At 42.0% G+C, this 27,106-nt stretch overlaps 1 protein-coding gene across 8 annotated transcripts in view; it reads right to left on the bottom strand.

Annotated features, from left to right (window-relative positions):
* The window catches only part of PAM (peptidylglycine alpha-amidating monooxygenase), a 282,185-nt gene that overhangs the window by 152,068 nt on the left and 103,011 nt on the right, over positions 1–27,106 (bottom strand). For all 8 annotated transcript variants that reach the window (XM_053566346.1, XM_053566342.1, XM_053566345.1 and 5 more), the window contains 2 exons: positions 15,412–15,711; positions 14,394–14,514 (listed from right to left, as the gene is read on the bottom strand). In XM_053566346.1, coding sequence (XP_053422321.1) covers positions 14,394–14,514; positions 15,412–15,509 — 219 coding nt within the window. In that variant the 5' untranslated portion in view covers positions 15,510–15,711. The remainder of the gene's footprint in view (positions 1–14,393; positions 14,515–15,411; positions 15,712–27,106) is intronic.

The following is a 27,106-nucleotide window of genomic DNA, read 5'->3' as shown; positions in this document are numbered from 1 at the left end:
GACATACTGTGGACAGTAACTATATGAAATACCGTATTTATTTCAAGTGACTCCTGTCATAATTGATTGAAGGACTGGACGTCCCCGTATACCCAACTGCTGTGGGCTTCAAGGTCCAAGCTTGGTGTGCCGATTAGAAAAATGATAGGAGGAAGATAAAACAGTATTTCCTTCTGGCAGAGTCAAAGAATTCATGTCGAATAAGATACATTTTTTGCTCTTGACTATACGCTATTAGGGCAGAAACATAATTTCCTCACCCCCAAGCATAAATTTCTCCATGTTGCATTATGGAATGGTTATGATAGCAGAGAAACAATTCAGAGGCAATTTTTTAACTTCTAAACTTGTCTGACCCCACTGCAGGCGCCTCTTTATCACTTGTGCTTACTCAGGCTACCGACCTCTCCTCTCTCTCTCACATCCGCTGTGTCCGCCTGCCAGTCTGAATCACATGGATGAAAGCGCAGCAGTCATAAATCTGCGCAGACTGTCACAGCATCGATGAAAAATACATTAAGGAGACAAAATTAATATTTTAACATGTCCAAAATGGGGAAGCTGAATATTATAACTGTTGACAACAGGCGTAGAAATAGTGAGGCGAACAGAGAATTTGCATTTGTCATATCAAAATGATCATTCAGTTGGAAGCAAATGATTTAGCCATAATTCAGGATAGCTTACCACTCAAAATCATTTTTATTCCCATGAATAGTGAAAGCTACATTGTTTTAATGGTCTTTTCCACCAAATTTGATGTCAGTTTTTGTTAAGATTTTATTGTTTCGCTTTGGATTCTATTTCCAAATGATAACATTTAAGAATAATTAAGTCAAGCTTTTGCCAATATATATGTGTGTGTGTGTCTGTGTGTTAAGTCAGGTTGTTAAAGGTTAATTGTGCATGCTTCTGAAATCAACGGAAGCAAACACTCTAATCTCTCAGAAACATCCTATGCCCTTTGTAAATCAATGTTGCTATGGCAAATGTTTTCAAATAATACTGGATTCGCTGAGGGTTGGAGTATGACACGTTATACAATAGAAGTCTACTTGTTATTTTTATACCCCTCTCTTTGAAAGTGCTGAGAGGATAGTTGGATGGGGTGACTTTCACCTGCTAAGGCAGAGCTCTACCTCTAACCTGCACATCAGATCTGCCCCTTTGTACGTGATGAATACGTTACCTGTGAAGAGCGTTCTGTGCCTTAAAACGGTGTGCTCTGCGTTTTTGCTTAAAGAATGCAACATTCACAGGGAACGGTTCCAAATGGTTTCCTTGAATAGGGTTATTAAAATATTAATTCAGACTACATAAATCTGAAAATAAGTGAAACAAAGAGAATTTTTCTGGTGGCTAACAGGTGCAAAGAGAATCGCTTTTCTTGCTACTGTGGGAAGATATGTACGGCTGCCTTTCACAGATAGCTTCAGACAGACGGCAACAGAAAAATGACGCCCTGCAATCAGGCTCTGTGTCTCTATATGTGTGCCAAATTTCCTAATTTTTTTAATTAATCCAGTTCCCTTAACAGCACTGTTGTAAAGAAGAGGAGAATTAAAAATTTATCAATTAGAGGCATCGTATGGAAAGCTCCTCTAGAGATTTCGGAAGCATCAGGGATTCATACTGAAGGGCAGAAGATCCAGCTGCACCCTCCTTGTTTGTAATACCATTTACTTCTTTATTAATTTTTAACAATTACAAAATAATAGACGATCTTTTTAAGGATAAAACACCTTAGATATATATACCTCTAAATTTGCTGTCATCCTCTGCATTGTTTCAAGGGAACCCATGTTTAGAGACTGATGTGCCTCTTTTCAGCTTCCTCCAAGCCCATAATAGAAATATATAACCAGACAGACACACATTTATTGGGCTTTTGTTGTTGTTAATGTTTCTTAAGATGAAATCGTCCTTCACATGTGAGACTGCAGTTTACTTTTCTCACTTAATGTACAATGGCGATACTTCTAGGGCAAGAGAGGCAGACAAAATGCAAGACTTCAGCTCCCTGCCCGACACTCTGTAGAATGCAGCTGGGAGTGGCGCTGCAGCCTGCAGGCTCAGCACTGTGAGAGGCCAAGGAGGGAGGATTGCTTGAGGCCAGGAATTCAAGACTTGCCTGGGCAACACAGAAAGATCACATCCTTATAAAAAAGAAAATCTTTAAAAAATGACCTGGGTGTGGTGGCATGCTCCTGGAGCCCTATGTACTTAGGAGGCCAAGGTGGGAGGGTTGCTCAGATTTCAAGGTTTAGAGAGCTAGAATCACACCTCTGCACATCCACTTGGGTGACAGAGGGAGACCCTGGCTCTGTTCTGTGGAATGGTCTTCCCAAATTTTAAGGATATGAATATTTTTACTTAAAAGATAATTCTAGGGTGGCGCCTGTGGCTCAGTGAGTAGGGTGCTGGCCCCATATACCGAGGTTCAAACCCGGCCCCATCCAAACTGCAATAAAAAAATACCCGGGTGTTGTGGTGGACACCTGTAGTCCCAGCTACTTGGGAGGCTGAGGCAAGAGAATCGCTTAAGCCTAAGAGCTGGAGGTTGCTGTGAGCTGTGATGCCACCGCACTCTACAGAGGGTGACAAAGTGAGACTCTGTCTCAAAAAAAAGATAATTCTAGCTAACTTTCCTCAAACACTTGGGCCTGTGCCTGCTGCCATCAGTGATGTGTAAGAGGCTCCATGTCTTCTCCCTTTAAAAGCTCTGCATACTACAGGTCATAGCTCCTTCAAGTTTTGCCAAATGAATGGTAAAAAATTCTATTGTTTTTCCTTGGCTTTAATCTCTCTGGTTATTAACAGGATTGAACTTTTGTCATTTTGTTAATTGAACATTAGCATTTTCCACTTGTCTTTTGGGGCCACGTGTCTTCTCTGTAAGGACCTCTTGGTTTTCTTGGAATATCAAACCTTTCCCTGGCCTTTGTATTTTTAATCATTCACAGTCTGTTCTTGGTTAAATAATTCTCATCTTGAAAAGTTTGTATACGTGTGGCACAACTAAAAATTCTTCCTTGTTATTTCTAATCCTTAATAATGTAACATCTGGCAGGATAAGTGGCCCTTGGATTCAGTGGGATGGCATTTTTTCCATCCTTAGTTAGATTTCCCCTGAGTTTATTCATTTTAAAGGACATTTCAAATAAATGGTTTCTTATTGTGTTTGTCCTTTCTATTTTTTAAACCTATTTATAATTTTCAGTTTTTATTTTCACTCTTTATTTTCATTGATTCTATTGCTTTACCCTCATTTCTTAAAATGAACATTTATATATACAACTTACATTTAGATTACATTATATTTTACTTTATCCTATTTTTTTTCTATATGAAAGAATTTAAGGTTATCGATTTTTCTGTGCTAATTGTACTGGGTAGGTCTCATGGGTTTTATTTCCATGTCTTTTCCTTGTCATTACTCTCTAGACCAATTTAAAATTTTAGTTTTGATTTTTCTCCTTCTTTCATGTGTGTGCTAAAAAAAATGGTCTTTAATTTCTAAGTAGCTAAGTTTTCCATGACTTTTTTGGATCTATTTCCATTTTTACTGGATTATCATCATCAGTGGGTGAGAGCATAAAAACTCTAATTACTATAATCAGCTAAAATTTCTCAATATCTACCTATCTAATTTTTAATCAGTGTTCTAAACACATTAGAAAAGAATTTATATCTTCTTCCTACAATATAAGATAAATGAGATTAAATTTACCATACATTAAACACAGTCCCACATCACAAAGATGGGGACATGTTCTGAGAAACAAGTCCTCAGGTGATTCCATTCCTGCTGGAACTCCATGAAGAGGACTCACACCAACCTGGACAGTACGGCTTCCTGCACACCCAGGCCATGGGGGCAGGACTTTTGATTCTGGGCTACAAACCTATACAGTGTGTTACTGTGCTCAGTACTGCAGGCAGCTGTGACACAGGGCTGTTTCTGGTCTAAGCACAGTCAAAACCATGGTGCAAACATAAACAAATGGTACACCTGTACACAGCAGGAGCCATGAATGCAGTTGTTCTGGGTGATGAGGGAGTGAGTGGTGCATGAGTTTGAAAGCCCGGGGCATCTTACAACCACAGACTTAAACAACTCTGTACGCGCTAAAGTTATTTAAAAATTTTTCTTTCTTCAAATATAAATTAACCTTAGTGTACTGAAACTTTTTGCTTTATAAATATTCATTTTTTTAAAATTTTTTGACTCTTGTGTAATAACATGCAGCTCAAAAAAACAAACACATTGTCCATCTGTATAAAATTTTTTCTTTACATACCTTTCTTCTACAAACTTCTTTCAATTTTTCAACAGTTTTTTTTTTTTATTACTTTTTGGACTTTTTGTTTAAAACACACACACACATTAGCCTCGGCCTCCACAGGGTCTGGACTATCAGTATCACTGTCTTCCACCCCTACATCTAGGCCCCCTGAAGGTATTTGGGTAAAGTAACACCCATGGAGCTGTCACCTGCTGTGGTAACACTGCCTTCTTCTGAAACCCCTCCTGAGGGACCTGCCTGAGGCTGGTTTATTGTTAACTCTTTTTTTTTTAAGCAGGAGGAGCACATTCTAAACTAATGATAAAAATTATCCTGTAGTAAATAACGTGTACATGAACCACTAACATACTGGTTTATTGTCATTATCAAGCATTAAGTACCACATATTGTATGTGCTATGCTCCACATGACTGGCGGGGCAGAGTGGTTGTTAACACTAGCATCACCACAAGCACAATGTCGCTTAGGTGTCACTTACGATGCCACCACAGCTACGACACCACCAGGCCACAGGGATTTCCAGCTCCGTGATAGCCTCCTGGGACTACCGTTGTATGCAGTGTCCACTGCTGACAAACAATGTTATAAGGCAGAGCATTGTATATTTAAAATTATCCTGTTGACTGAAATATTCAGATGCTTTATGCACTGGCCTTTGGAGATCCATGTGATACACCAGAAACCTTTTCATAATTTTATTTTAAACAACTTCACTTTGAATTGTATTTTATATGTTTAAAAGTGATGGGTTTTGATGCCTGAGGTATGTAAATGCCCCATCTTTTAGTGAATTGTACCTTGAATGATTGGTACATTCTTTTAAACACAACATTATAAAAGTTGAGGTTCTGATAACTTCATCTGTTTATACCATTATTTCTAGAACGGTGCCTTTATAGGGATCATAAATTTTTTTTCACAATCTTTCTCCCTAGCCTTTGAACCATGTTCTCCAAAACTTACTATGTCCACAAAGATTTTCCTAACAAAGAGAGAAATGAAGATTCTAGTTATTTCTACAATATGCTGTAGAAAATTACGACTATAGAACTGACCGAGGTGTTATTCTCACAATGAGTCTTTCATGCTCAAGTTGATCCTCTGTAATTCTTTATTTCAAGTCTTCTAGGATATTTTCATCATATAGGCCTTCCATTAGTTACTTGATAACACCTCTTAACTCCTCCATGGAAATGTACTTCAGAGAAGAAACAATAATGACTAACTTTACTGACTGAGCATCAACTGAGCTTTGCACCTGTTCATTGACCACAGCCCTATCAGACAGGAACTATTATTATCCCCATTTTACAGATGGGAGAAAACTGAAGCACATTAAGGTTGAAGTATATTGCCAATATCTTGAAGTCAGCGAGTGGTAGAATTAGACTTCTGTGTGTTTAGACTGACAAAGGTTATCTCCTTGACTAATCTTTAGCCAGGTCTTCTGAGCACTCTCTCAACTAGGCCTCAACCTGGGCCTGCAAAGACTTGAACAAACAGTAGCACAGTTTCTAACAGCTCATTTCTTTATCCCAAAGATGGCCTTATGCCCCCCTTAAAACTCTTGTTTAAGAAAACTCAAGCCTGGCAAAAATAATCCACTGTTTGTTCCAGACAACACCCAGGAATGAGGCCTCCGTCTCCCATCTCAGTGGAGGGACGTACACAGGACTTTCACAATTTCTAGCAGCGCACACAGCTGGCTAATCACACTGACGTCACCCCTTGGTAACGTCATCCCTGACTCTGATGAACCCACACTTACCCTCCTTCCCATTCCCTAAATGTCCCTTTAAAATGCCAGGTGTTTCTGCACAGAGCAAGGTTGAGTTCAGCTCATCTGAACTCAAACTCTTCTCCCTGCCCTAAAACCTGTCCTGGCCACTCAAGTAACGTCCCTCTCTGTTTATCTTTGACATCAATTATAACACAGAAATGAGGCACGAGAGACACAGAAATGGGAAAAGTTGGCAGGAAAAATGAAGGGCTTGGGGTTCCACTGTAAAGTCCCGGGCTCTGAACCTGAGAGGTGCAGGAAACTCGTGAAGGAGTTACTGGCTAGGAGATGGGGCCCCTGGGGCCGCTGTACAAGGCACAGACACAGGGACGCCTGGCACCAGGCAAGCCAGTGAGGAGGCCATCATGATAATCCAAGGAAGAGAGGACAGTGCTGGGGCCACAGTGGACAGGATGTGGACTGTGAGAAGAGGCTACAGTCTGCACATATGTGGAAGGTAGAATCAGAATTGCTGGCATGCTGGTTATGGACTGAGCGAGAAAAAGACATCAGTAAAGACGCCAGTGTTTTTGGCCCAGAGGAGCTGTAACACAGGAATTGCCATTTACTGAGCTGGAGAGGCCTGAAATATTACACAGTACTCCAAATAAGGCAATTCTTGTTTATGATCATTTACTCATGAAAACTGAATAGGTAACCAAGGAACAGAGATCACAGTATTGTCAGCCTGCACTGGTATTTTTTTTTTTTTTTTTTGTGGTTTTTTTTTTGGCCGGGGCTGGGTTTGAACCCGCCACCTCCGGCATATGGGACCGGCGCCCTACTCACTGAGCCACAGGTGCCGCCCTGCACTGGTATTTTTATTCCTTACGTTCTGTAAGTCAGATGACACAGTTCATGAGATGCCAAAGGTTAAATCCATGATTTAGCCTGAACTGCATGTAGGATTGTTTTGATCTGAGACTGGAAAAATACAGCCTGTGGGCTGGCTGCCTATTTTAGTAAAGAGGTTTTTGATTGACGCATAGCCAATCCATTCATTTGTATATCATCTATAGCTGTTTTCTAACTACAATAATTGAAAAAGAAAAAATATATATAACAGTAGTGTTATATAATAATCACGTGGTAAATATGTTTTCTTCTTTAAAAAATTTACTAGGAAATAAAAAGGACTTACTGAGAAAGTGAGTGATCGTAATAGGGTCTCCTAGGCAGCTGCCTTTCTGAAGCTCCTTAAGCATCATGTTAATTCACTAAAAATGAATTTAAAATAAAGTCTCTCTTCTGCTTTTAATTAAGAAACCAAAGAAAATGGTCAACCTAGACGCATACTTGCAGTTCTGAACCCAGATATGTGCATGTTTATATTATTCTTATAGACACAAACATTAATAATTCAATCATCTTCCCTAGGTGGAAATTAAATAGATTTTGGTAAAAACAAAGAGGAAGGATGATAATTTAAAGTGAAGCACTGGCAAGGCCCTACCTGGGACTTGAGTCTGTGGTTTACAGGAGCCATTTAACATTTCTGTAACCTGTTTATTTCATATAATTCAAGTGTGATGAGGAAGCAAACAGCCCAACGTGCAAATGAGCGTCATCCCAGGGTCTGACCTGGGTGATCTCAAACGACACTAAAGAAAGGGGAAAACAACAGTGGAATGAGTGGCAGCAAAGCCAACCAAACAAAGGCTCGGTGGCATCTTTTCTAACAACCGCTGAGCCTTCTTGGCTGTCAGCTTCTCCACTGGCAAAGTGGAGATAATATTACCTTCTCGGATTTTGGGGGGCAAAATATAGCATAATTCTTTTGTTGCTCTTTTCCCAAATATTGGGATTCTACATGCATTGACTCAGTCCTTCTAAATAAAAAGTAAATGCTAGTCCAGAATGAGGATATTTCTCAATTTTCCTCCTTCAATAGCAAGATAACCATGCTTTTATGTTTTTGTGAAGGGAGAAAAAAAATGGAGGAAAATCAAACTAAAAGCGATGACTCATGTTTATTTTAAGACAATGATTTAATGCAATCCCTCTTTGCCTGTGTTCTGTTCTTTCCAGAGGCCGGCCGCTGGAGCCACCACCTCTGACTTTTACGCAGACCTCATGCCACACTGCTGCCCCCTTCCCTGCCACGCCCAAGGCGGGCTTGCAGCTCTTCCCACTTTCCAGGCAGCTTCTCCCGATCAAATGGATTTGACTCAAAAAGCAGCCCTGATTTACCATGTCTGTTCTAGTGAGCAGACTGAGTCAGAGGAGGGTGCAGGGGGAGTGGCCACAGCACTAGGGAAGGTACCATGCAATGTGGCTGCTGACCCCACGGCGGTGGTCAGGAAACCGTGGGACTCCCGGGCTGGGTGGGGACTTCTTCAAGCATTTTGTAGCAATTGCACAGCTGTTTGGGAGAAGAGTGTGGCTCTCTTCTCCCACATGAATGAGTATAACAGACAACCTACTGGCTGGGGACCCAAGGCTGCTGGTGCCCACAGATTAATTTTCTTCCCTTCTTCTGTAAAGCTTAAACTGAAAGTCAAGCTGTCTGGGGAGGGGAATGGAGAAATGGGAGTGTGGGGTGTCTCCCTTCCTTTTATCCTGATTCCCAAAAGAAAACTTGGGATTTTAATTTCAAAAGAATGCTCATATTATTATATACTATTTAATAACAACTAGAGAAAAGAGGATAAGGAATTCATGGCCCTCGAAGTAGAGAAACTATTCCAATAAAGCCTCGTTTTTCTGGGATTTGTGCTAATTTTGCCCGGAGATTTTAGCACTGTCTAGAGATAAGCAGTATTTTTTTTCATAATGACAGAATTTTAAAATAAAATAGATTTAACACAATGGTCTCAAAAGCGACCAAAAGCCATCCTGGTGTACCACTACGTAGGCTTTACATAAAAAGTCTAATCAGGATTCTGGACTAGAGAAAAGCAACTCTGCATTAACATGTATGTTGTTTCTGATTAAACAGATAATCTGATAAATTTTACTCATAAATAATCTTATGTTTATGGCTTCATATTTTAAAATAAATTCCTTAAAGGGATGCAGAAAGAAAAGCCCAGGAATCTGGGTTCTCATAGATCACATACGCATCCTGGCAGTAAGGGACATGTCTTTCTTCTCCTGTTAGAAATGAAGAAGTTAAAGTACACCAGTTATTAGTGAACACTTTCTAATGATTGCTAATTTGACAAAACACCAAAGAAAACCACAGTGGAGTCTTCTTTTTATTTACTTGTTTTAGGGGAGGGTCTTGCTCTGTCACCCAGGCTGGAGGTCAGCCTCTTGCCTTGGCTTGTCAAAGTGCTGGGATAACAGGTGCTCAGGCAGTGCGAAGCTTTTGAGAAAATTCTTAAAGAGTTTGTTCTTCTGGTTTTATCTCAATAGCTGTATTCTTTCTTCATTATTTTAAGATAAGTGATAACATGAGATTCTAATTGTAGGGTTTTCGACCTGTTGCTTCGGGCTATCTAATGTGTTCTTTAAACAAAATTGTTTTGCTTGCTGGTGATAGATATTTATGCTTAGAGACACAGGGAAAGGGTCCTTTCTGATTTCAAAATGTGATCTGTTACTCTTCCAAAGATAAATACTTAATGAGACAAGAATCTCCAAGAGCTTCAGAAAAGCAAATGTGCATTCCTCTTTTCCAAAAATAAGAGAAGAAATGACTGCACAGATGACAGCCTAGCACATCCCAATCAAAGAAATTCCATTAATGTAAGATTTCAAGATATTAGGTCCAAACAAAATATTTAATTTTGTAACATTGTTTTTCTTTTACAAATTAGTTTGCATTTATAATGCAGAGGACTAAGAGGAACAAATAGCAAATGAGTATCCAAATAAACCTATGATTTGAAAGACCACGTTACATAAAAGTGTTTTTTTTTTAAAAAGGTGACTATGGTATCTGTTCTTCCTATAGCCTGACCACCAAAACCACCACTTCTGACCCGAGTACAGAGTCTTCAGAAAAGACTGAAACGTCCCGGCTGACTTCAGACCTGTGTGTGTGTAAATACGGCTTCATACTGATGAAAAATTTTTTGATATCCTCTCTTCTAAGCAACATAAAAGATGTATAAGAACTTTGAGAAAAACATATTTGCCATTCTCAGTGTTTCTTTTTTCTCATATCATAGAGCTATTTTCCGTGACAATAACAATTCCCAAATAAGCACAACACGGGACTTACTTCCTCACTTCCTTCATTCAGGCTCCCCCGATCTGATCTGGGTTTGTCCTTCCTTCCTTCCTTCCTTTCTTTCTTTCTTTCTTTCTTTCTTTATTTGCCCCCTTTCCTCTCTTTCAAAATCACTGCAGTATCTCACCTTCTCCGTGGATTATACTGAAAACATAAGGGTGACCAATGCCTTTCTCATTCTAAGGTTCCTTCACATTTCTCTCAACACACATAATAATAATAATGATATCGTTGTGCATTTCTAAGAACTTAACGTGTGAGGGTGACCGAGCGTTCCCTCACTGGTCCTGGGGTGGTAAACTATTGACCTCTCTGCAGACGAAAGAGCAGGACTAGCTGGTCAAGAGGGGGACAAGATTGCTGCCAGCCTGGCCCCAAAGCCTACATTCTACCCCCGAATCTGAGTTCGATGTAGACCATAAAACCTTCTATAAAACCATTGCAATTATATCTTTATTTCAAAATCAAACACCCGGGCGGCGCCTGCGGCTCAAGGAGTAGGGCGCTGGTCCCATATGCCGGAGGTGGCGGGTTCAAACCCAGCCCCGGCCAAAAAAACCCACAAATAAATAAATAAATAAATAAATAAAATAAAATAAAATAAAACACCCATGGGACAGTTAGCATGTCATAATTTGTCTTGTTTGTTGATAGGAGAGTTGGTAAAGTCCACAGGGTCCCAGTTGAGAAAGAGAATCAAATAAGAAAGGAAAAGTACTAAAAGGGAAGCTTCAAAATATTTCCACTCTGTGGCTCTGGGGAAGCCAGAGCCATTGGTCAGAGGCCTAGTCTGCTCTCCAGGCTTCTCACAGGCCAAAAAACAAAGCAAAACAAAGACCCACAGGAGATTTATCAAAGAGAAAGAAAATTATTTTCAAATTTTTAAAGTCAGGAAAGACAGAGTGTGAGCTCACTTTGATTATAAAATTGACATTGCCACAGATAGTAAAGCTCTTTTTCTGGACTCAACCAGACCTAGTTGAATAGGAGTATTTTTTAATTGCCGCCCTGAAGTCCTACCGTACAGCAGAATGGACTGCAACTCAAAGGGTCGGGCATCCTTTGGTAAGTCACTAATCTACTAGTACCCACCTGTAAAATCGGGTAGCTGTGCTACCTACACTGTGTCCAAGGCTCCTCCACCTCCCTTCTATGTCTGCCAGTTTCTATCCAAGAAATCCTCATTGTTTGAGACCTAACAATCTCAGCATTCCCCAGGAAAGGATTTACATTGGATTTATTGAGGCAGCTTTCACTAATGTTGAAACATAAGACGTATTTTATAAAAAAAGTCTGCCGTGTGAATCTGTCTCCTTCTCCAGGATGGTCTGCCTCGGCCACCAGCTGGACCTCGTGCCTCCAGCTCCTTCCTCCTGTGACACTGCTGCCGTCCTCCACCCTCTGCCAGCCAGTGCCTGGGCATCTTCCCTTGTCTTTATGTTTTCCTTGTTCCTCTTTTTCTTCTGTGATTTTTTAAAAGATTCTGTCTTCCTACTCTAGTTATTTATGTTTTTCCCTTTTATTTTTGTTATCGATTGTTCCATTGCCTTGGACTTTCCTTTTGGTCAAATCTTACTTCTCTTTACCTTTCTTTCTTTCCTGTAATACTTTTTATGTTTTCTTTCTATCTTTCTTTCTTTTTTATCTCCTTTCCTCTAAAGGACTCTTAATAACTCAAGATTTCTTTTCATTTTAAGAAAAGAGCACTTTCTTCACCAAAAGTACTCACAGTATCACAGTTCTGGTCTTCCTCACCAAGAACATCAAGTTCAGGAGGAGAGAGGTTCCAGGGCATATTCGGCAGGAGTCCATCGTTTCTCATAAAAGTACAGGAGGTACACGACCTTTATGTCCAGCCGGGCCCTGGTAAGGACTCACAGCATGCGGTCAACACAGAGTGATGGAAAACAGTAGGAGAAATGCTTTACAACCACACCTGAGCTGTCAAGGGGCCCCCCAGTACAGACTCACGGCATGGAGTCAATACAGAATGATGGAAAACAGTGGGAGAACTGCTCTACAACCAGCCCTGAGCTGTCAAGCACAGTAACTGGGTATTTCCCCAGTCAGGTGACACAACACCCAACTCAACCTGGTGAAAACAGGGAAGGCCAATGTAACTGAGAACTTCACCCAGAATCTACGTTCTTTCCAGGTCCCTGCACTGCCTTCTTGGGCATTATTTTGATTCTATCCTGGCTCCCTCCTGAACACAGTAGACCCTAGTACTATACGCCTATCACTTACATGCAACAGGAAAATGCATTCCCAGCAAAAGTCCTAGGATGTGACTGGCCTGGGTGACACACCTCATTTCAAACCAATCACTCTGGAGAGGGGGGCAGGATGTAGTCATTCCCACTGCAGTCCACATGCTCCACCTCGGGGGCCTGGGGGGATAGCTCGGGCACCATACACGGCCTCAGGGCGCGAGCGAGGAGGCAAGTGGCTTCTTGCTGGAAAGCCACCCAGCAGACTCCACGGCATGGGGCAAAGGCAAACACATAAATAAAAAGGGGTAATGTAAACAGTTCATGTTCTCCTTCCGTGGAATTGTTTTGAGAATTATATAACTATAAGAATTCATAAAAATTTTGTTTTGTGGAAATGGAGCATCTGCATGTCCTTTTCTAGTCAATTCCTCTAGCAACTCTCTCTGAGATGACTGACCCCAATCAGTTGCCCATTATTATTACTGTCCAATAATGTCAATGTCATGACTCTTCAATAACGAGGAGAAAATAACAACAGTAACGAGCCACAACAAATGAGGATTTGACAAAATGATATTCTCATGGGAAAAGAGTGCTTAAAAACCAATGTGTGGATATTTTGAGAGAATATGCACTCAGTGTAAGCAAACCTAGGGGAAAAGTAACTTTTGAAAGAAAGAGGCAAGAAGAGGACCAATTTACAAGTGAGCAGCTGTTGCTCTCTCCCAGTCTCAGGCTCGTCACACATCTTTTAGCTCCCACAGACACAGAGCTCCTAGGTCAGACGGATGGCCAGGACAGGGACAACAGAATGCAGAAAGAAGCTGTCGATACGGTCATGTGGTGATGGGGGGTCATTTCTGCAGTGGTAAAGTTGTTATTTAAAGGTAATTAGATCATATGCAGGGCTTTAAGACCTTAGTCCCCCAGAAAAAGGCCCGTGAGTATTTTCCAGAGTTTCTGGATGTCAATTTCAGAAGTAATTCTTCCCAATAAGTAGAATATGAATACTTTTATTTTCCCAGTACTAAAGGAAAAAAAAAAAAAAGACCAGAAAAAAAGAAAACTGGAATGTTATCTGCAGCATGAGTCATCAGCCACTGCAGCTCTACAACACCCAGGTCTTTCCCTGCCTCTGCAGCCCTTCAAAGGGAGAAGACTATCTTTTAATGACACACATAAATCCCTCCACTGCCTGGCCACAAAGCATAATTAATTCTGGCCTTTTATGCTTAATGAAACACCTGCCCACATGCCAATAGTCGGTTTGAGCTTTTTGTGTGTACCTCAAATAGCCCTAGCCAACAACCCAGTTCTATCTGAGATGCACCTAAGTCAAATCTGCCTGGCTCTGCCATCCCTGCCTCAACACATGTCTTGTAATAAGCCAGTTGGCCAAAAGAAAACTCACAGCCGGCCACCTGTATGAGCCCTATGAACGGTTTCCGTAACTTTTAAACATGAAATTTTTGTTTTTCAAATTCTTGCCAGTAAATACATGCTTTTGTTTTTCAAGTTGTGGCTGTGATAGAACGGTATTTAAACAAAGTCATCTCTTCCGTACCCATGCTCAGCACCACGTTCCTTTATTAGGATAATTTTCCAGATTTTAATGTCTATTTACATGTTGTAGTATGAAGGCTATGAGTCCACAGAGAATCTCAAAGCATGCATTTTCAATGTTTATTTTGAATCGCAACTAACAATATAGGTAAAAATATGAAAGTGAAATTTAACTGAAAGATTTACTTTGAGAGATTTATGCCTCTTTACAATATTCAATTTTTCTAGCCCTATCTGAAGTTTGGAAAGCAAATGCTTCCTTGTAAAGAAGTTAACACAGCTATACACGCAGGGCTCTTGTTTTCATGAACTGTGTACAGGACAGTGACTAGTAAAGGACCAGTCCCTCTCACCTGTTTGGGAGTGACCCCAGGCATGCGAATGTCCATTGTGAAGTCTGATGAGTCCATGGGGGTCACTGGTCTGCTGGTACCAAGACAGTCATTGGAAAATGATCTGGTAGTTTCTTTAAACCTTAAAGAAGAAGAAAATTTCAATACTCTCAAACATAAGGGAATCTAAACCCAACATGAGAAGGGGAAAGAAAGGAATTCTGGGACCTTAAATTAAAGATTATTGATAGCCAGCCAATGAAAAAGCTGAAGATGCCATGACTGTAAAGTGTTCCCAAACGTACATAGGACTGCGTTTTAGAGTCCATGAACAATATATAACCAGTTTGCAAACAAAACATAATCAACACAACCAAGCAGGCTACATTTAAAACTATATTCAATAAAAAGTCATCAAAATGTATCGTTCCCATTTGATGAAGGTACAGTATTAATGTACTAGAAATTATTGCAGGCATGACAATTTTCTAATGGCAGAAATAGTAACCATAACCCAGTAAAAATCTCTGTTTGACTATGTCGACTGCCCCGTATAACTAATCAGAAAGAAAAAATTAGCCATAATCTTGCAAGGAGGCAGGGTTGAATTACGAGGAAATAAAAAGCCGAGATGTGAACTGCGAACGTGCGAGTGTATAAATATTTAAGGCGGGGATTACGCGGGGAGTGTGCAGGCCTGCGCTGCTGCAGCCCGGAGCGCTCCCATCGCGGTCCCTCCGGGCTCATGCCCTGCGCTGTCACCTGCGAGGCGTCGAGTCTAACTCGCTGCTTTGCAGTTGGTAATAAAAGCCCTGAGAGGGAGGGATCCGTGTGGGGGATCACAACTTCTAATTGGAGTTTTGAAAGCCAGGGCAGCTCGGCTGCAAGACCGTGGGCTTTCTCTGCAAGGGGGACTTTATGAGAAGTTTCTGGGCTGAAATTCCGAGCGGTTTCAGCCCTGGGAGGCAGCGGGTGCGTCCTGCCCGCGAGCGAGTCCGCGCGCCGCCCCCCCCCACCGCGACACCCCGGCGACACGCACCTCTTGAAGACGGACAGCGGGCTCCGCAGGCCCAGGCCGCCGGCCGCCAGCGCGAGCAGCAGCGGCAGCAGCAGCGGGCGGCGGGCGCGGCCGGCCATGTCCTCTCGGCCGCGGGCTGCGCGGGGCCGGAGCGGCCGCTACTTCATGGCCCGGGCGCGGGGCGGGCGGGGCGGCGGCACCTGCGTCCTGCGCCCCCCGGGCGGCGCCGCCCTGGGCTAGACGCGCGCGCTGCTTATCGCTCCCGGGTGACAGCGAGCGCCGGGGACAGCACACGAACCCGCGTCAGTCATCACTCAGGACCTGCGAAAATAGAAGCAGATAATGGATGACTAACACGCCGCAGCGCCTGTCCTCAGCAAAGCCCGCCGAGGGTCCCCGTACAGCAGCGGTCTCCCAGCTCGCGCCCGGGGGTGGCCGGGACCATGCGGGTCGGGGGTCCCCACAGCAGAGCCCGGGGGTGGCCGGGACGATGCGGGTCCGGGGGTCCCCACAGCAGAGCCCGGGGATGGCCGGGACGAGGCGGGTCCGGGGGTCCCCACAGCAGAGCCCGGGGGTGGCCGGGACGATGCGGGTCGGGGGTCCCCACAGCAGAGCCCGGAGGTGGCCGGGACGATGCGGGTCGGGGGTCCCCACAGCAGAGCCCGGGGGTGGCCGGGACAATGCGGGTCGGGGGTCCCCACAGCAGAGCCCGGGGTGGGGGTGGCCGGGACGATGCTTGTCCGGGGGTCCCCACGGCAGAGCCCGGGGGTGGCTGGGACGAGGCGGGTCCGGGGGTCCCCACAGCAGAGCCTGGGATGGGGGTGGCCAGGACGAGGCGGGTCCGGGGGTCCCCACGGCAGAGCCCGGGGGTGGCCGGGACGAGGCGGGTCCGGGGGTCCCCACAGCAGAGCCCAGGGGTGGCCGGGACGATGCGGGTCCGGGGGTCCCCACAGCAGAGCCCGGGGGTGGCCGGAACGATGCGGGTCGGGGGTCCCCACAGCAGAGCCCGGGGGTGGCCCGGACGATGCGGGTCAGGGGTCCCCACAGCAGAGCCCCCCTGCTGCCGTCCCCGCCCTCCCTTCCCCGCGTCCACCCCGTGTCTTTCCCCACTTCTCAGCCTTTTGTCCCCACCCCAGTGCACTCTCCTGATTGCCTCTCACTCCTCCGTCCCTCTCTTCTGCCACCAGAAAAGCACTTAATGTTTTTGCAAAATGTAAACAAACTTATTCATACAAATGACAGGATGAGGCACAAGGGAGAAGAAAGGCTAGGAGAGGTTCTCCAACAATCCGACAGAAAAAGACTTTGAGAACAAAGGCGTGTTTATGTGCCTGCTTCCCAGAGCCACAGATTTGAGGGGAGGTTCCCCCTGCCAAGAGCTCCAAGGATCAGCACAGAAGGAATTGCTGAAGATGTCAGAATTATTTTAAAACAAACAAAAACTCCACAGCTAAGATGATATAAAACACATAAATGCCTATTTAAAAATCCTGCATCTACTATACAAAATAATACGTGGTGACTTATAAGGCATGCCTCCCCCAAAATGATCCTTCCTATATAAAGTGTGGAGATTTACAAACCATTAGGGAGAATCTCATCTGACCCCCAAGTGAATTTTATCTCCAAAAGGATATGATCAAAATCTTCGCATTATTATAAATGAGAGGCCAGGCAGAACCAGGGCAGCATCTGAGCCATTTATGGGGAGGACCCAACCAGGCTAAATTTTACAACATTCATGATTTGACTTTACTGTTGTTGTGAATGTATTTTGGACTATGTATAAGTCTGCAAAGTTTAGTCAGATGTCAGATGGCTTTAATTAAAATTGTATCATTCACAATATTAAAACACTGTACCTCCAAAGGAAAAGATTTCTTAAAGTTTTATTTTAACCCGTAATTATAAACATGGTTTAGAGAATCTGGAATGAATTCCATGTCTAGATGCGTTAACAGAAACAAAATCAATAAGATGGAATAGAAGTACTCCCTGAAAGTAATGTGTCTACCTCTAAAGTATCCTCTGGAAATCGCAAGATACCCTTAGTGAAGGTAATCTTAAACAAACAACCCAAAACCAAAGAAATAATCCAGAACCAGAACAAACATGCAAACCAAAACACTAACTAATCTTGAATTAAGTGAGATTCTTCATGGCCAGAGCTTTCCAGATAGCAGATATTGGTACCATACACCAATATAAATAAAACATAACATAGTAATACCCAATGAATTCAAGGATACTTGAGGCTCCCCAGCACCCAAGCACCAGAGTTAATTTACATAAGCAGTGGCATTTTAAAAGGATTTATAATATTTGTTTGAACTTTCTCTTTGGCTTGCTGTTTGAGCTTTCAGAACAAAAACCTTCAGCAGTGTCCTTACCCTTGTCGAGAGAGGAAAGAACTCCTTAAGAGAAACAGTTGGCCTGAATGCTATGCTATGGCCTTTGCTAGCAACAAAGTATAATCTTGTAAAATGACAATACTTAACATTTCCTAAAGTTCTTTAAAATATATATATATATATATATATGAAGAGGGACTATATTTTAATATTTCCTTCAGAACAGAATTCAAGGACAGTGGTTCTTCCAGCTGGCAAAGAGATTTGGTATTATACAAACACTGGAAAACAAATTTGGTATTAAAATTCTCTAGCAGAAACACACCCTTCAGTACTAGCCTTTGAAAAAAATTCTGCATATCTCTTTGATTGATTTTGTTACCTTTAATGTCCCTAATCACCCACTTAAAAAATGGAAAATTAAAGTTATGGGTAGAAGCGAAGTTGATATTTGTAGCTGCAAATAGAACAAAAGGTCTCAGGAATGAAAGCTGATTATATTTCTTGGTTTTGGCTTCCTTATAAGTTAAAGACAAAATACAAATCATCATACTAAAAAAAGTCAACTATTTGTTGGCGTTCCTACAAAGGTGGAATATATAATATTCAAATCTTATTAGTCTTCTTATCTAATATTTAAAAACTTCATGATATGTTACCCTGAGATAATTTCTTCCCTCATTCAAAAAAAAGTCTGAATTTCACAATCTGTATAAAATACTGTAAGACATAGTGGAGCGCTATAAAACGAATAAAACTTAAAGAGAATATAAATCTAGTGAGGGAGTGAGAACTTTCCAAAGGTAACATAAGGTTCTGTTTAGAATGTAGTCTTCCTGTAAGAGCCCTATAGAAGGGAATCAGGGAATTTTGAGGAAGAAAAGAAACTTCAAGAGGGTAAGAAAAAAGAGGGGTAAAAGCAGTCTTCCGTGGGAGAGTTTGTTATCAAGAGAGAGGCTGGCAGATTGGGAGAGTTTCGACCATGTGAGGCGGACAATGAGCTTTCCAAGTGTAGGACTGCCCAGTGGCCGGGGCAAAGGAGCCCAGACAGGGAGCACCATATGTGTTCGAATAACAAGGAACAAAAGTTTTTCTGCTGGTCTCAAGCTGCAGGCCCAGACTTACTATTTTATTTGTAATATAGAACAAATGTTCTCTTTACATATCCATAAGTTCTTCAGGTAAGAATGATTTATAGCTGAGACCTGTATGGATATTGATGCCAGGAGGAAAATTACTGGAGAGTAAGTACAGCCTAGTCCGGAGGCCATAAAACTAATTTGGCTCTTACATAATAGGCAGTCCATTCCCTCTAATTTTCATTTAAAAAGCAAAGAAACAAAAAAGCTGACATTTATGATTGGTCAAATATGCAAACACATATATTAGCCATTTTGTCTGTTCTTTCATTGATTTCATGTACTCAACACGAAATTCAGGATAGCAGGGTGGTCACCTGTAAAGTGAAGGGAAACCTCCTGACTCCCAGCTGCACTGCTCACTACCCTCGTAAAACTGGGCAAATACTCAGCCTCTCCGTGTCTGTTTCTTCATTTGCAAAATGGAAATAATCACATTACCTATCTCATAGGGTGGTTTCCAGGAAAAAATTAATATCCTTAGGACAGTGCAGACACATAATAAATGGTCACTATTATTGTTGTTGCAACAAATATTATACACACGAGTGCATAGGGCTATCTGAATGCTGGGGTGGTGATAATCAAGGTAGATGAAGTTCCTGCTCTTACAGAAATTACTTTCTCCTAGATTAAAAACAAATAAAAATAACTACCAAATTATAAAACTTATTTTTCTTTTAAGGAGAATTCATGCAGTTTCCCTGAATGATTGATGATTAAACCAATTAAAGGATGTACATCCATTCACAGAACAATTTGACTTCTGGGGATTTTTTTCACGAGCAAAAACTGAACAAGGCACAACCATGTTTAGGAGGGTATTAACTAGTGTTGTTCATAGTGCAAAAAAACGGATGTGTCTAATAGCAAAAAACTGGAAGCAATGTAAATACCATCAGAAGGAAATGGGTGAAAAAAATAAACTTTTTTATACTCACTAAAGCCAGAGTACTATGCATCACTTTAATGAAGGGCCATGTGGGTCTATTTTTATAGCCAAGGGCATATTCTAAGATTATTATGTTTCTTTTCACTTAACTAGAAACACTTAAATAATCTCAAGGCCACAGAAATGTTGCAAGGACAGTACAAATAGCCTGTTTTCCAGTAATCTTATTGGAGAGTGCTTCATCACCGGTGAATACTTTAGTGTGATTTCTTAAAAACAAGTACAGTCTACTAGATAACCTCAATAAAGTCATCAAAACAAAATCAGCAAAACACCCTGACACATGACTACCATTCAGTCCTCAGGCTTCAAACTTTGTGGAAACAATGTCCTTTGAAAGCAAAAAGTCCAGTTCAGAATGAGGCTCTGAAGGACGGCTGTCGAGCCCCTAGTCCCCTTCACTCCCGGTTTCTCCATCTGACCTTAACTTTACGTCTTGACTCAATAGGCCAGTTATTTTGCACAACACATTGCAGCTAGTATTTATGTTTCATTAGGACCAGATTCAGGTCATGCGTCTTTGGCAGGAATATCATGGAAGCAATGCCGTGTTCTTTTCACCACATCTACACCACTTGTTCTTTGCTGCGTATCAAATTGCTCCAGAACTTAACGGTTGAAAGCAATAAACCCCTATCTTGCATGTTTCCATCCACCAGAACAGCTGAGCTGGGTGGCTCTCTCATGAGTCTGCAGTCAAGATGTTGGCCAGAGCTGCAGTCCTCTGGAGGTGTGACTGGAGCTAAAAGATGTACTTGTGAGATGGCTTGCTCACAGGGCCAGCAAGTTAGTGCTGGCTGTTGGCAAGAAGGACATGTCCTCATCACGTGGCCCTCTCTTTATGGCTGCTTGAGTGTCCTCACCTTATAGCAGCTGGCATGCCCCAGAGTGAGGGATGTCTTTCACTCACCACCACTTGTCTGACACCTGTTGCCTCACAGATCAGGGCAGCGCATGACTAGGAGGGAGCAGCGCCTTCCTAGGAGCTGGCGGCCACAGCACTGAGTGAGGAGGACTGGGCTTGTCTTATCACAGATAATATTAGCTTTGACCACTGCATTAAGGTGGTGTCTTGCAGGCTTTCCACGGTACGGATACCATTTTTCCCTCTTTGATCTTCTTTTTTTTTTTTTTTAGTGGAGAAGGTACTGTAACTTTTATAATGATTCCATTTCCCATGAAACTTTCAACTTACTCATCTATTTATTATATCATTATGGACTCATGGCTTCCTATTTTATTCAATGGGGTTTAATCTATTACTAGCTTGATTTAAATCACTTCCTTTATGCTCAAATTGTCACTTCAGTCAGCTCCAAGTTAACTGTGTCAACATCCTTTGAGAACATCCTTGCTTTTTGCCCCTTATCCCGTCTGGACTCAAATCCCTGCACTAGCCCTTTCTCTGCACTCTTCACCCATCCCGCATGGCCTCTGTGAGCACCCCACACTGAGCTGCCCATGCGTGGAGGCCTCCTCTCCTGGCCTGACTCTCACCCCCACGCTTGGCCACTAACCCCATCACACACTGATGTCTCCCCACTCAGTCTAGGCTCCACTATCACGAGTCAGGCCACCCTTCCTGAATGTCTACCCTGCTTTGCCCCACATAATGGTTTTAGAATGGATTTTTTCAGGAAGAGAAAAGAAAAGTTATTAATATTTAAAAAGTAAATTATAGAACAGTAGACACATGTGGAGCCTCCATCCTGAGAAAGGCAGTCAGGTGGCCACGGAGTGCCTTACATCACCCTAGCTGGGGCGGCCCCCTGCACATCCAGGCCACAGGGCACGGCCTCTGCTCCTGGGCTGCAAACCTGTGCTGCGTGCTATTGTGCTGAATACTGTGGCAGTTGGGACACAAGGGTCAAGTATTTGTGATGTAAACACAGAAAAAGTACACTAAAAATATGGCATACAAAACAAAAAACGCTACACTTACACACAGCACTTGCCAGGAACGGAGCCTGCAGGACTGGGATTTGCTCTGAGTTGGGGAGTGAGTGGTGGGTGAGCGTGGAGGCCCAGGGCACCACTGTACACCACGGTAGGCTCTGCAAACACCTTGCACTTAAGCGCCACTGAATTTATTTAAGTATCTGTCTTTATTTAATAATAACTTTATTAAAACTTCTTACTATTCAAACTTTTAATTTTTTTAACTTTCTCAATATTTTGTAATAGCACTTAGCTTGAAAAACAAACGCATTGTACGGCAGTATAAAAACATTTTCTTTCTTCACGTACACACACATTAGCCTCAACCCACACAGGGTCAAGACCACCAATGTCACTGTCCTCCATCTCTGCTTCTTGTCCCACCGGAAGGTCTTCGGGGGCAATAATGCGCATGGTGCTGTCACCTCCTGGGACAGCAACACCTCCTTCTGAAATTGCTCCTGGACGACCTGCCTGAGGTTGTTTTTTTATAGTACAAGGAGTACACTCTTTAAAAACAATAAAAATTATAGTAAATACATAAGCCAGTCACATTGTCATTCATTATTCAGCACTATGTCCTGTGTGCAACGGCCGTGCCTTTACAGGACCGGCAGATCAGGAGGTTCACACTGACATCACCACAAACACGCCAACAATATCCTGGGCCAGGACAGCACAGTGGCTACGATGTCCCTGGGTGATTAAAATGTTTCAGTCCCATGATAATCCCATGGGACCAGCTTCACGTATGTGGCCTGACCCTGACCGAAACTTCGTCAAGGAGGACATGACTCTATTTAAAAACTCTAAGTTATTAAAAATCAAACTATTTCATTTCCAGTGATTTTCTATAGGGACTAGAGGGAAAAAAGGGGACTTTCACTTTCTATTTTTATGCTTCTGTTGTCTTTTAATAACTTTCACCAGCTTGAATGACTTCTGTAACCAGAAGAAAAGAGGGATACATACATTGTAAAGTATTTTATTAAATATGGTTCTAGAGATGCCAATTTACATTTCAACATCTGAAGGTTAGGCGATGTTTTGAGAAAAAAAAAAAAGAAATGCTTCCCCCTCTCTGCTGAGAAAGACCATGACGAAGCTGGGGTTGTGGGGGTTACACAGCCACCAGGCACGGCTGCTGGAGCCCAGCGCTTTCACGGGGGCTGAGCACCTGCTGGTGGGGGGCTGCCTGTGTCCGCAGCAGCCCTGGCCTCCACCTGCTAGATGCCTCAGTTGTGGCGGACAAAAATGTCTCTAGACATCACCAAACACCTCCTGAAGGGTAAAATCACCCTCGTTGAGAACCGCTGTTGTGATGTAGCTCATTAAGATGAAGCTTGATTTGTTAATCAAATGCAATGTCATTTCCCTCAAATATATATAATGACACATAAATGGCGTAGAAGTGTTTGCAAGTACAGAACTTCCAAAGAATGGGAAAATATTATAACAGCACCATGATAACAGCACGGAACATTTATTGACTTATATGCCAGACGCTGACTTTATGTATATTATCTCACTGGATTTTTATGACTTTGAGATATGGGTTATTATTCCTGTTTTACAGATGACACAGCTAAAGCTTAGAAATATTAACTTGCCGTGGTTACCGTGGCAGAGTCAGGAGTCAAATCCTGGCCTGCTGACTCCAGAATCTATGCTCTTAATACAGACTCTTCAACACAAAAAAAGACCCTCTGTTGCAGGGTCTGTTTACAGGGAATATTTTCTTCAAGTACAACAAATAAGCAAATTCTTTGACTGCCTGTTTATTATAAAATAATAATAACCAACGTTTACTAAGCAATTACTATGTGTCAGGCTCTGTGCCAAGCAGTTTATATAGATTAGTACATCCGAATCCTCACCACAACTCTGCAAAATCTGTTGCATTATCACTCCTGTGTCACTGAAGTGGAAACTGGGATAGGGAGAGGATTGGTAACATGCTCAGGATACACAGCCAGGATGTAAACACAGCCTACCTCACTGCACAGTTCAAGCTCTTTAACTGCTCAACTCTGCAATGGAACCCAGTCTTTCCATCCATTCTTATACTAGGAAGCATTTTCCTTGGCAGCCATACGAAGTCATTTAGCTAACGCAAAAGGGAACTAATGGAAGGTCCATGCCTAGGGTTCAAATCTGGTCAAAAGTAAATTTTTTTGGTTTGCCGGGGTTTTTCCCCACTCCTCTTCCAAATATGAGCTCTCAGTAAACATTGCAAAATGAAAGACTTCACATAAAACCCAGATTTCCAGCATCTCTTGAAGAGCCATAAAATTTTGCATCACTGGTCTCACATTTCCACATGGCAACAATTAGCTGGGCCAACAGCGCCTCCCTTTCTGCTGTGGCCAGCAATCCCCAGCCTGACCCCGACCCGCTGCACCCTCTCCAGAGTAGCTGCTGTAACCGCTCGTTGGCACTGAGAGGCAGTTGTGTACCATTTTGGTTTTGATTTTAGTTTTATTATACCTCACCAGCTCTTCTCATTACCATTACTAGCTGGTACCTTAACTCATTTGTGTTGTGGATTATTGTGCTACATTCTCCAGGTAGGTAGGTAAAGTTCACCCCACGTGGAACACAGGGTTTGCCCAGACTGGCATCTTTTGCATGTGGATTTGTTTGTGGCTCCACAGCCAACCTGTGACATCCGTCACTCCGGGGCATGCCAGTTGCTATGAGGTGAGGACACTCAAGCAGCCATAAAGAGAGGGCCACGTGATGAGGACGTGTCCTTCTTGCCAACAGCCAGCACTAATTTGCCCGCTGTTGGGAAGGGAAATATTCTTCCCTTACAAGTCAAAATTGGCTGGGTACCTATTCAATTTATATATCCTTAAAAAATCTCAAGGGTACCACTCAGCATATGATTCTACCGAAATAATAACTTGCCAACAGTAACGAATTTTATTATTATTATTATTTTTTTTGGTTTTCATAATCAGTACCAGACAGAAGCCCTTTAAATATGTCCATTAGTCATCAAATCACTTCAGCCTGTAAATACTTCCATGGGGAAAATGAGAGACATAATTCTTAATTAAATTTCTCAGCTTTGACTAATACAAATGTTACTTCCCAACATATGTATCAAATTCAATGGTAGCATATTTTACTGTAAGATAAAACAGATCCTTGCTCTCTAAATAGCACACATGCTTTTGAAGTTCTCAAGAGACCAGCAAAGTGCACAGGAAAAGCAGTGACCGTTACTGATGATGTCAGGAGCTCCTTTGTACTCTGCTCATCTCCCCACCAGGTATCTTATTTATTTATGAGCTCAGAACATCACATGAAATTTAGTTTCAGAAGAGCACAAAACAGTTCTGCAGCTATGACTGTCTTTCATTTTAGAAATTCTTCTCCAGTGGGGGTGTCTGCTGCCTTGCTTTGCAGAGCTGTGTTGTGAGTGGAGCCCTCAGGGATTTTCACCTCAATGCCCAGGGCCAGGGAGAAGACCCTGGATCTATGGACTCTTTCCCTATTCTGCCACTTCAGAAATTAATAAAGTCTCTTCTTCCTCTTCTGTAAAGTTTGTGAGGAACTAGTTTGCAAGTAATACCAAAGGCCTGAATTCACTTCAAAGGTTAGATTTCTTTTTTCCAGTAAAGCGTAAATCATTGAATGACCCACAGTGTTAGAGAATGAACGATCGTTAGCATTAATGCTTTGAAGGCTTTCTTGGTGGGTCTTCGTGTTAGCAAGTTCTTCCATGTTTAAAAGGAAGTTGGTATAAATTAGAGGGAGGGATAATATTGCAATAAAAAAACAAACAAACAGAGCAAATATTTAATGTACAGACTTCCTGACATGGTCTGAAGGTGGGAATTTGTCACGTTTTTCATGACATGTTTATGATTCGTTTCCTATTTATTAGACCACATCCTTAGAAATAATTATTCCTGAAGTGTTTTAATATGTATTTTGTTAAAATCCTTCTAATGACTTCACAAGCAGGAGCTATTAACTACATATGAAACTGACTTAGGGCGGCGCCTGTGGCTCAAAGGGATAGGGCACCGGTCCCATATGCCAGAGGTGGCGGGTTCAAACCCAGCCCCGGCCAAAAAGTGCAAAGAAACTGACTTAGATTCAGAATGCGCTATAACAAAATAGGGACTATTCTTCATTGAAGAAAACAGAGGAAAGGAAACAGGTGGCAAGGAAGTGACTAAGGGGACAGAGTAAGAAAGAAATTGTAGCAGGAACTGTTCCCTGGGGGAGCATATACCTAGAACTCATTATCATCTAATTAGCATAGCGTGGGCAGGTTTCCTGAAGAATTTTGTGGAAAAGACTTGCTTGGGCAAAACTGTTACATAACCACCCTGTTATGCAATCCGCAATATGGCACGTAACCCCAACATGTCAATCACCTCAGAGGCGGGAAATGGTGACCAATCCTGCTAGGAGAAAGGCGGGACAAACTAGTGAACTTATAAAGGCAGCTTGTGCTCAGTCTTTCTCCACTCCTGGAAATTCACCTGATTCTCCCTGTCTCTGGAATGTATTTCCCCTTTATGCAGCCCCCTTCCTTACTTTCGCTCTTTCTTTTCCGTGATAAGGTGTTTGCATAGGATTGCACACTGCAGGGTCACTCTGTCATTGGGTCAACTTAGTACCATACTCATTCTTGATGCTGGGAACCAGGGCATGTTCAAATGGGCCTAACAATTTTCACTCAAAAAACAATACTGAACTTTATCTTTTGCTTCCTGTGCAGCTCATACAGAAATGTTTTCTTCCTTCCCACTATAGAGTCATATTTTCAAATGATTTTTATGTTTTCCATTTCAAATATTCAAATCCTTATAACAAAATGCCCATAAATATACCCCTTCTTACTACAAAAGTTTTGTTATCCTTTTTTCCCAAATCACTCAGCTGTATTATTATGGTACTCAAAGTGAAATCTATAATCATATAATACTATAATTGAAAAGCTTAAGGACATTTTTCTTAAAGATCATGAAAGAATGTTTAAATATTCATTTCTCTCATTTATATAATTCTGCTTCATTGGGTTTAGAGTAACTTCGAGAAATTCTACAAAATATACACCACACACTATACCCTTAGTCCATTTCAACTATGTAATTTTAAAGTCTTCAACAAAAGAACACAGTCGCTTAAAAAACATTTTAACATCCTTTATTTTAGCGTAAAGAACCTAGAATAAAATTTAGCTTAACCATAAGATGACCGTTTGAATTTTTAAACATGCAATTTACTACTGAAAAAAGTATAATGTATTGAAACAGCTTATATGTAGATATTTTAATTTCTAGTTTATAATAATGATAGTTTTCTGTGATCAG

This window comes from Nycticebus coucang, chromosome 17 (assembly GCF_027406575.1).
Source record: "Nycticebus coucang isolate mNycCou1 chromosome 17, mNycCou1.pri, whole genome shotgun sequence".
NCBI lineage: Eukaryota > Metazoa > Chordata > Mammalia > Primates > Lorisidae > Nycticebus > Nycticebus coucang.
This window is presented reverse-complemented; position numbering and strand designations above follow the sequence as displayed.